Source organism: Mastomys coucha, chromosome X (genome assembly GCF_008632895.1).
Source record: "Mastomys coucha isolate ucsf_1 chromosome X, UCSF_Mcou_1, whole genome shotgun sequence".
NCBI classification, from domain to species: domain Eukaryota; kingdom Metazoa; phylum Chordata; class Mammalia; order Rodentia; family Muridae; genus Mastomys; species Mastomys coucha.
In genome coordinates this window covers 73348601-73359837 of record NC_045030.1, presented here as the reverse complement: position 1 = coordinate 73359837, position 11237 = coordinate 73348601, and the positions used below count along the sequence as shown (strand labels likewise).

Genomic DNA, 11237 nt, shown 5'->3' with positions numbered 1-11237 from the left:
GGGGGTGTCACTCCTCAAAGGAAAGTATGCATGGGTACTTGTTGAGATGTGTGAACTCAAATGAACTGAACTTTTCTCCCTGCTTCCTCTTTTGTACAGCTGCTTTCCATGCTTAACTGGCTTTTTTAAAATCTGCTTCAGAAGCTTGACTTTTCCAGGCTGACCTCTTGTGGGCACAATGCACACACCCCTCACAGCATAAGTGGTACCTGCTTCTCTGTTAAGTGCTAAGTACCTTGAAATTCCACCCAGTTCTATAACCATTCTAGTTCCTTTTCCCTGAACTGCACCCATCTTCTGTGTCCTCCTACTGCCCCATGAACTGAAGCCCCAGATGGATGTCTAAGACTTCCTGGTTTAAGTTTACAGCAGACTAGATTTAGCCTGAACCCCAAGAACCTGAACTTTCACTTGACTGGTGTGAGATGATTCCGATGAAAGTTAAGAGAACCATTCACAACCTGAGAAGGGATGAAAGCTCAAGTTCATAGGAAGGTAGTCAGCTTGTTCTCACGGCACCAGGCCATCTTTCTTATCAGTTCCCCACAAGGCACAAAGTTCTAATTTTGGCCAAAGTGCTCTCCCCACTCCATGTTGTAGCTAACTTCATATTTTCCTCAACTCAAATGTCTGGCTTCCTTCCTTACCACCCACATCACTAACATCTTTACATCCTTGAATTACCAGCCAAAGCATAGTGGGTAACAACTGAGGCTATAATATATAAAGAGCTTTTGAAAAATACAAATTTGCACTTGCCCTAAAAGTCTCAAATCCAAATCCTGGGAGTAGGACCTGGTCACTTGTAGTTCCTAATAAACACTGAATGAAGCATATTGGAATAACATCTTTCAGCTACTTCAATGATTCAGGCCTATGCTGCCACATGAATATCATCTTTCTGTTTTACTAATAGCCTAGCACTTAACACATTCAATTTCAATGGCCTTAGAGCCATAAAGTCATACATAGTGTGGCATTTTGTGAATAAACAAGAACTCAGGTGTTGCTGAATACTTTCAGGTGAGTGAAGTCCTCATGTTTACAAGGGATATCATAGCTGTGGTTGGTTTTTGGTGAAGTCTGTTGCTAGGTGATTAATATATTAAAACAGACTGTAATTACACTGAGCTAGAAAGGCGACAGAGTACTGCTTGTTGCTCCCCTGCCTGTCTTTGGAAACTCCTAAAAGTTCAGCAACTGGAATGACAAGCAGGGATAAACAGCTCAAACCCACTGAGCCACATAACAACTGTCTATGTGGGGAAACTGGATGTTCCAGAAATCTCTTGTCATTACCCAACTGGGTGGTGGCCTTTCCCAGTTGGACATGGCAGGTATGCCTTGAACTGACATATTTAAATCTACCTCAGAAGCAGGGGACTCATGTAAACAAGAGGAAAAAAATAAAACTGTGCCCTTCAAAGTGTAAAGAACTGAAAGTATACAATTGTATTCTTGCCTCGTGAGCAGTATGGAAGTAGTCCATCTCAGTTTTTCAAATCTGTATCTTTACCACCATCTGTGACAAATCTGCTGCCTATGGGGTCTCACCTCCCAGTCTCCACCCCAAGCAGCAGCAGCGGAACTGGATCTTAAAATCACACGATTTAGACGAGAAAGTGAAGCTAAAAAGAAGCCAACTGACATTTCCCCTGGAGGATCCTTGGCTTTGGCCAGACACACACAAAAGGGGTCCTCGAGGAGCAGTAGGCACTGGTCCGGGTTTGACATCTCTGAAGCCAAGAACTGTTGGGCTCGCTAGGCGGAAGTAAGCAGGTGGCCGACCCTAGGCAGGTCCTAGAGCAGCGGCCCTAAGTGGGGACAAGGAAGGCTAGAGGTGGCTGTGGACGAGCCGCCCACCCTTGCCTCGGCTCTGGCCGGGAGCCGGGAGGGGACGCCGAGCCTTGAGCTGGGCACGGAGAGGCTGTGGCACCCAGGGCCCTACTTACCTGTCAAGGGTCTCGATGCTGGGGTGCCGTGAGCTGGTCGAGGGCCCCGCAACCCGAGAGGGTCTCCAGCCAGCGCCCGGCCCTGGCCCCGGGCCCCCAGCGCCCTCGCAGCTCGCCGCCGATGTGGCCGCCGCCGCTGCCACTGGCCTGTCCATGACGCGTCAAGCCCGGCGCCTCCGGTGAGCCACAGTTCAGAGTGCAGCGGCAGCCAGGCTCCCCGACGCGCCCCCTGCCGCCCTGCCTCGCCGCTCGACCACTCGTATCAAGCGGCCGCCGCCATTAGCTGTCACCTGGCGGCCCCGCGTTACCCACAAGGCCACGCGCGCAGAGGCTGGGGGGCGGGGTCGGTGCGGGGAGGGCGGTGCGTGGCGCCCTAGCCACACTGTCCCACCACGGCTGCCTGCCCACCAGCTTTACCCAGGAACCTGCGGGTGGCCAACCCATACCCTACCCGGAACCAGCCCAGCCTGAGCGATTGGGACAGTACACCCTCTGAGGTTTGCTTATGCATGGCAAGCTTTGCTCTACCACACGGTACACTGTGAACATACGGGGTTAAAAAAAAAAAAGGCCAAGGAAGTTCTCTATTTGAAAAACAAACATTTTTTCCCCTCTTAGTTTCAGGTTCCAGAGAAGTTTCTGGATAGGGATAACCCGAGGTCCTTACACTTCTTTAAAATATAAACAATTCCATGTTTTTTTTTTCAATTCCCTCTCCGTTCTTCCCTCATCCTACTCTCCCCCACTCCAATTCCACAAATCCACCTCCCAGCCATCTGTAGGGCAACCACATGCTCCAAACACGCCCTCAGAACTTCCGCCTTTGGTTTATGTTAAGTTTAACATTTAACTTGTGTTATGCAAATCATCACTATGAAAATCAAGCCAAAATCTGATAAATCTAGGACATTCACTTCCTAGGATAGACTTTTTATCCTGTTCATTTTGCTTTGGTTGCAATACCCAGAATTTATTTTCTCTTGGCTCTGCTTGTGTTGCACATGGCTACAGGATCAAGAAGAGCTTTTTGCCTGTGGTTGCATTACAAACGAACGGGCGACCTCTGACCCAGATCTGACAAAGGACATATAAAGGCAGTATTCGTGGCTCTCTGATTAAAGACAGACCTGGGCATAGGTAATCTGGGATAAAACAATGTCTAAAGACACAGTGGAAAATCACCTGCAAGTGTCTAGGGTCCAATTTTTGTTTTACATTCTTTTCATAGGGTCTCACTATCTAACCCTCATTGGCCTAGAACTCACTGTGTAGACCAGGCTGCTTCAAACATGCTACAATCTTCCTCCCCCTCTGCCAACTGCTGGAACTACAAGCATACACCACTACAACCCAGCCAAATGTTTTAGTTCATGTTAGGTACCAAATGGTCACATTTTCTTCAAATGTCCAGGTTGGAGTCCTAACTTCCTAGTATAAGATGATGGGGACTTTGGGTGCTATTTTTGGTCCTGAAGGCAAAAGGCCCTGATCAGAATAGATTAGTGTTATAGTGAAGAAGAGCACACACTTGAGCTTGTGCTCCTATACACATCCACCAAGAAAACCAGAAACCCACAGAGGAGTGTCTTAGCTTTAACTGTCAACTTGACATAGGCTGGAGAAGCCTAAGAAGGGTGTCTCATTTGAAGGATTTTCCCAGATCAGATTGACCTGTGGGCATGTCTGTTGTAGGATCATAAGTTGATGTAGGAGGGCTCATCTCACATTGGGAAGCACCATTCCCTGGGCAGGTGGGCCTGAGCTATATAAAAATGCTAGCTAAGCAAGATCATATGAGCAAGCTACCATGTAGCATACCTTCATGGTTTCTGTTAGACTTCACTGACTTTGAGTGAGTTCCCTATTGGGAAGTAATTCTGTGTGAAATAGCAAGTAGCCTGGTATTAGGTTCTGAGCTCAATTTACCAAAATTATGGACCATGACCTGGAAGTGAGCCAAATAAATTCTTTCTTCTTGAAGTTGCTTTTGGTCAGAGTGTTTCTTCACAGCAATAGGCAATCAAATGAAAACAAGGGGCTATGGGTATACTTGGTAGGAGAGCTAATGCTTACCATACATGGGACCCTTTAGAAAGCCATGTAAGTACACAGAGGACACAAAAGAAGGCAGCCATCTATAGGTTAGGAAGAGACACCTTGTAAGAAATCAGCTTGATCAGAATCTTGGTCTTAGACTTTCCTATTCAGAACTGTAAGGAAATCAGTATAGAAATCAAAGCTGACGAGTGCCTTGTCTGGCATCAGTGAGAGGGGAGGCACTTAGTCTTAGGCTTGATGCCCCATTGAAGGGGGATGCTAGAGGGGTGAGGAGGGAGTAGGTGGGTGGGTAAGGGAGCACCCTCATAGAAGCAGGAGGGAGGTGGTCTGGGATGGGGGAGTTGTGAAGGTGAGACCAGGAAGGGGATAACATTTGAAATGTAAATAAATATAATAATTAATAATAATAAAAAGAAACCTGCTTTGTCAAAATGTTGATCTTAAGACTTTCCTATTCAGAACTGTAAGAAAATCAATACTTTCTGTTTATGACCTCCCCCATCCCTGTCTTAGTAAGGGTTTTACTGCTGTGAACAGACACCATGACCAAGGCAACTCTCTTATAAGGACAAGATTTAATTGGGGCTGGTTTATAGGTTCAGAGGTTCAGTCTATTATCTTCAAGGTGGGAGCATGGCAGCATCTAGGCAAGAATGGTGCAGGCAGAGCTGAGAGTTCTACATCTTCATCTGAAGGCTGTTAGCAGAATACTGACTTCCAGGAAGCTAGGATAAGGGACTTAAAGCCCACACCCACAGAAACAAACCTACTCCAACAGGGCCACACCTACTCCAACAGGGCCACGCCCTCTAAAAGTACCACTCCCTGGGCCAACCACATACAAACTCATCAAGCACAGACCGCACCCCCCATCTATAGCATTTTATAAAGGCAGTCCAAGGGAATGAAACACACACTTTTATTAACATATGTAAGATATATTTTTGTTCTTTGGGAATTCCACTCATGCATAGAATGTATTTCAATCATATTCACATCACACTCCTCTCAAACTCCACCCAGATTTTTCCTTCACCCTCCCTGCCAGTGAACAGCTTTGGCATCCAGTTGGTGGGTAAACTGAGGCAGACAGCCATTGGGGGTCAGTGCTTAGAACCACTGATTGGGGTGTATCCCGATACCTACAGGGGCTGCTGCCAATGGCAGCCAATGATTAGAGATGTTATTCAGCAGATTTTTCTCTGAGGGAACAAAGCTCAATTTACTGGCACTCCCCGTGGTCATCAGGAAAACTATGAACTCTTTTAACACTTAGGGGCCATTGAGAAAGAAAAGGAAAGAGAAAATTCACACACACACACACACACACACACACACACACACATTCTGAGTAGTTGGAACAAAAGGCAGAGTCCAATAACTTCATATGCACAAATATATACATGTATGCATACATAAATACAGAACTATAGACAGACATATATACACATTCACATATAGAATGGTTAGAGCAAAGCTCCAGCAAGCAGGCTCCAAGAATTTCACACATACAAATTGGTGGATGGAGTAAGCTCCAATACACACCCAGACAAGCTTTACATATACATATACAAAGTCAATGGGTGGAAGCAACAATGATCCAGCCCCCAAATCACATAGCCCTTATACATATACATATACATATACATATACATATACATATACATATGCATATGCATATGCATATGCATATACATATACACATATACACATATATACATATATACATAAACACACACATAGTTGATGGGTTGAAGGAACAGTGTTCCAACCTCCACTCACACAAACTTTACACACATATATATATATATATATGTTCTAACCCCAACACTTATTTTTTTCTTCCATAGCTTATATATCCCAGCAAAATCTTTCAAGCAGTATAAAATTACAATGTGATTGCATTTTAGTTTTCTTCTAGTAAATGACTGTGAAAAAAGTTTGTTCCCCAATACATTAACAAAAAAAAAAAAAAAAAAAAAAAGCATTAAGTAGTATAGGTAAAGAAAACAGATTATTCCACAAAACCCACATACATTTGTAACTAAGCAACTTGTTATAGATTAACAAAGTGTAAGCAAGCCAGGGAGTTTTCTCAGCCAGTTTCCATTACTGGCAGGCAGCAGTTTGTGTTTACAAAGAAAGGAGTAACTATTTTATTATTTATCTTTAAAAGTAATCTCATAAGAATCTTAAAAGAATCACAAATCTAAACTCTTATATAAGAATCAGTCAAAACTTCACTAAATCCTTAAAATGCATATGTACTCATCAGCAGTTCTTAATAAATCATATCAGAAAGCCGAGGGCAAAAATAGGTATAAGAAATCAATTATCAAGAGTCCAGCCTCAGTGAGAGTCACATCAGCCAGTGCTGCCATTGTTCTTGTTCCCTGACCATAAATGGTTCCTAGCTGAACTAATAAGATGTGCCTTTCTAAACTTCATATTGTCCCCTAAGATTTTCTACATCAGAGCCAGTAGTAAAAACATCGTAAACTAGCTTCACTAACAATTTTATTTTTCCAAATGCTTTCTAAGGGTGGTTGGTGTTCATTGTTGACAATCTATATCTCTAAGTTCTTCTCTAGGGTGGTGATTGAATGATTAATCTGCTTCAGTAGCAATGCCTGAGACAGATCAAGTGTTATTATCATAAGTGCCATGAGGGGCTGGAAGTCCCCTTAAAGTTTTCATATAACTCTTAGAATAACAAGGATGTGAGGGCAGCAAGCAGAGCAGAACTCCATAACAGCATAAAGTCCTCAGGACACATAGTTCTCAGGGTCATGCCACATCGAGGCCCACCCATGTGACTGTGGTAATACATGGGCTGCATTCCATGAGTTCTAAAGCCATTTGTCATTCCTCTTACATGGCTCTTGATACCTCCCTATTAGCATATATTAGTTATACACAACAACATGTTTCATAACATTCCCATATGTGTACAATGTATTTTGATCATCTTTATTCCCTCCATTATTTTTTGGTATTTCTCTTCCCTTCTCTCCCCTCCCCCCTTTCACAACTCCAACAGTTATACTTTTATTTTCATGATCCTGTGCTACCCTAAATTCCACTTCTGACAATCTTTGTGAGCTTAGCGTATTTCATATAATGTGATGATATCCAGTGTACCCACTTTCCTGAAAATGACATGATTTCATTCTTATTTATGACTAAATAAAACTCTTTGTGCATATATGGCACATTTTCTTCATCCATTTATGTGTTAGTGGACAATGAAACTAATTTTAAGTTGCCTTTGAGAATAGATTTCCTAATGGTCACAAAGATGTTAGGTCCGGTACAGAGGAGGGCAATAAATGGCTATTTAGAGAGCAAAAGATGGCCAGAGCTTGCAACATTCCAAACTGACATCCTAATCAGTTAATCAGCCTTGCAGAAGGCTCATTTAAAGGTGCAGTGTCTTTCCAGGAACTTTTGTTTACAAAAGAACAACATTCAGTTATTCTCTTCTCTCTCTCTCTCTCTCTCTCTCTCTCTCTCTCTCTCTCTCTCTCTCTCTCTGTGTGTGTGTGTGTGTGTGTGTGTGTCTTCCTCTCTTTGGTTAAAAGGTTGTACCCTATACTATATCTAAGACATTATTGTAGCCTGTGTTCATTGACCTAAAATAGATTCTGTATTGTAGATTGCTATCTGCTTATACACAGGCGGAACAGGGCTTTTTGAGTCCCTCCCTGCTTGTTAACTGCCTATATGACCTCAAGAAAGAAAATTCATCCTTGACTTCTCCCCCTGACAATCTTAGGGCATTAGCTTGCAGCCCAGTGCTGCCAAATCACAATTCTCATACATCCAGTTGCTTTCATATAATCTACATAAATATATTTCCCACATAGAACGAATTTTTTTTAAGATTTATTTTTTAAATTAAACACAATTATGTCACTTCCCATTTCTCCCTCCAATACTTCCTATGCCCCATTCCTAACTCCTTCAAAAATTCATGACCTCTTTTTCTTTGTTATTGCTGTACACACATATGCATAAATATCTAAATACAACCTGCTGAGTCCCCTTAGTGTTCCTTGTATGTATATGATTTCAGGGCTTTGTATCAGAGAACAAATTGAGGGTCTTTCTCTCAAGAAGACTAATTTTTTTCCTTCACCCAGCAGTCCTTAGCTGCCTGTAGTATTTTGTTTAGAAGTCTATGAGATGTTTCCTTCCATGTCAGTCTGTTGATGTTCTTCGAGTTCAGGTTTTATTTAGACAACTATACTATGGAGGTCGATATAGTATTAAGATGGTGAGGAAACTGGTTACAGTGATTCTATAGTCTAGAAGCAGAGGTGAATGTCACTATTCAGCCACCTTTCTCCTTTTTATTCAGCCTAGAACCCTGAGCACATGGAATTGTGCCACCCACATGAAGGATGGGTCTTTCATCCTTAGTTAATTCTTTCTAAAAACACCAATATCTATCCAGGGTGCTGATAGTGGCTAAAGAAGTGATTCTGCTCAAGCAGAGCTTGCTGAAGCTTATTAAATTTAATTAGGGTTACTTAGAGAAGCATGGCAAGTTATAGACAGCAGCAACACTGAGGAAAATGCCTCACATCCTCCCTTAGCAACTGTTAACTACCTATGTAACCTCAGAGTGAGGAAGGGATAGTAAGCTCCTCCCTTCTAGCAACCATTAACTGCCTATATATGTTGGTGGTGCGTGGAGAGTTGTGAATTCACACATTAACTTCAGTTAAGGGGCTCAATCTTAGGAAGTCTCTTGATGGGCATCATAGCCATATCATGCTTGGAGGAGATCATTCCACAGCACTCCCACTTCTTCCAGTTCTATTGTTTCTGTCCCCCATTGCACAGTATTCTCTGGGCCTTTGAATGGAGTGATACAAATGTCCCATTTAGGGCTGAGCACTCAAAATCTTAATGAGTTTTATACTAGCCTGGTCTACATAGCAAGTTATAGGACAGTCAGTGCTACATAGAGAAACCTTGTCTCAAACAAACAAACAGACAGACAGACAGACAAACAAAACCCCACAAGGAAAAAGTCACTTATTCTTAGTACTTTGACAAGTTATGAGTCTCTGTTTATTGCAACAGGAAGCATTTCTAACAAAAGATAGCAGAAATAATCTTGAGTATGAAGACAAATATTTGAAATACAATTTAACAGGTACATAATGTCAATTCAGTAAAACAGTAGTTTTACCAATACAACTCATGTTCTCCCCTGCCATAGGCTTTTGACTAGGCTTATGGTACCAGATGTGATTTTCATACTGTGGAACAGGTATCAAATTCCAACAGAAAGCAGTCTGTGTGCCAATAATAGTCATGGCACTATTAGAGCAACAGGTGCATCTTGCCTGTCACGTTGACAGAGTATCACACAAGAGGCTGAAACTGAGTACAGCTGCTACTGACTTTTGTACCCTAGCAGTTTTCATAGAGTTTTCTAGCTCTCTCACCCACTCACTCCCCACTTCCCTGTCCTGGCATTCCCCTACACTGGGACATCGAGCCTTCATGGGACCAAGGGCCTCTCCTCCCATTGATGTCCCACAAGGCTATCCTCTGCTACATATGCAACTGGAGCCATGGGTCCCTCCATGTGTACTCTTTGGTTGGTAGTTTAGTCCCTGGGAGCTCTGGGAGGTCTGGTTGGTTGGCACCTGCCTCTGTGTTCCTGCCCTGTTTGAGTTCATAACCTGACTTTCTTCAATGATTGTTATAGAAATGTCAGCTGAATAAATCCTTCCCTCCCCCCCCCCCCCCAAAAAAAGAGGAAGACTGTTGGCAGGAAGGAAGTTTTCAGCTCAATGCTAGCCTGAGTTTTCCATGTCATGTAGCAAAATAATGACCTTCAGCAACAGGGTTTTATAGTCTAGTTCTGGTGGTAGCCAAGAGCAATGGCAAGAGACTATATTGATCTGGGTAGTTTGGGGAATTTTCTGGCCAACAAGTCATAGGGATGTAGCCCACTACTGGCACTGGGATTTTCTTATAGCTTCTGGGAGTCTATGTGAACTGACATCCCATCCTTTAGATGCACTTGTGAGTCTTTCAGATTCTTTTCAAAGTAGATCACTCAAATTAGCATTATATAATCTAGTTAATGAAACCTTTCTTCTTCTTTTTTTCTTTCTTTCTTTTTTTTTTTTTTTGCAAAAAAAATGGGCAAGCTTCCTGAAGGCCTACCACCCACCATTCCAGTCAAGATCCAGTTGACCTCAGGAGTCAGAGGCTAGAGAAATACTAAAGAGAAAATATTAGTAATGTTGACAGGAGACAGAAACTTGTCAAGCAGTTAGGTGGGGACCTCATAAACAGACAATTTTTTCTTGGCCAGAAGACAGCAATGTCCTTGGTTCTATTGGCAGTTTTGTCCTGGACAGAGACCAGAAATTCTAGAAGTGGTTCAGTCAGAGGAGCCTGTTCAGAGCCTTTTGTTGCTTTTTAAAAAGCACACGGCAGCCTGGAAGCTATGTGTAATCAGGCACTTCATTGGTGCTTCAAGATGTATATCAGAAACCTGTCTAGTCACCAGGATAGGGAGACACATGGACACCTTCTGGGCATCCGTGCTTGAACCAGCTGCTCCACCCAGGCCAATGCTGATATCTCAGGCAAGAAATCTTAAAGGCAAAATTACTTCCTTAGTCAAAAAGCATATCTTACCCTTACACAAAAGCCCCTTGTATTAGTTAGGGTTCTCTAATAGTTATATCATGTTAAGCATATTTTTGACCTGGTTATTGTTTTCATGTGGACATGAGATACGATTTGTGTCAAGTTGACAAGGGGTGGATTGTGATGACTATTCCCAGTTGTCAACTTGACTGTCTGTGGAATGAACTACAATGCAGATATAGTCAAGTTGTCAACCAGGAATAGCTATCACATGCCTCAGTGGTAATTCTCCTTTGGGGCCCTCTACTTTCTTACCTCAGAGACATAGTCTTTCTAGCAACCTTCTCATGGGGCCTATCCTGTTATAAAAGAGACCTGCTTGATTTCTATTATAAAACTTATTTTTAAATATTTTATGGTTTAAAAGTTACATACAATGTATTTTGATCATACTCCTCCCAGATAACCCAACTCACCTAACAATTTAATTATTTTTCTGCCTTAAAAAAACCTCAAACTGCCGGGTGGTGGTGGTGGTGCATGCCTTTAATCCCAGCACTCAGGAGGCAGAGGCAGGTGGATTTCTGAGTTTGAGGCCAGCCTGGT

General features: G+C 42.7%; 1 protein-coding gene across 6 annotated transcripts in view; it reads right to left on the bottom strand.

Annotated features, from left to right (window-relative positions):
* Mtmr1 (myotubularin related protein 1) overlaps positions 1-2287 on the bottom strand; it is a 57915-nt gene extending 55628 nt beyond the window's left edge. For 5 of the 6 annotated variants that reach the window (XM_031363545.1, XM_031363516.1, XM_031363522.1 and 2 more), the window contains exon 1: positions 1953-2287. In XM_031363545.1, coding sequence (XP_031219405.1) covers positions 1953-2107 — 155 coding nt within the window. In that variant the 5' untranslated portion in view covers positions 2108-2287. The remainder of the gene's footprint in view (positions 1-1952) is intronic. The other variant, XM_031363537.1, reaches the window with a different exon arrangement.
* Positions 2288-11237: the final 8950 nt, after the last annotated feature.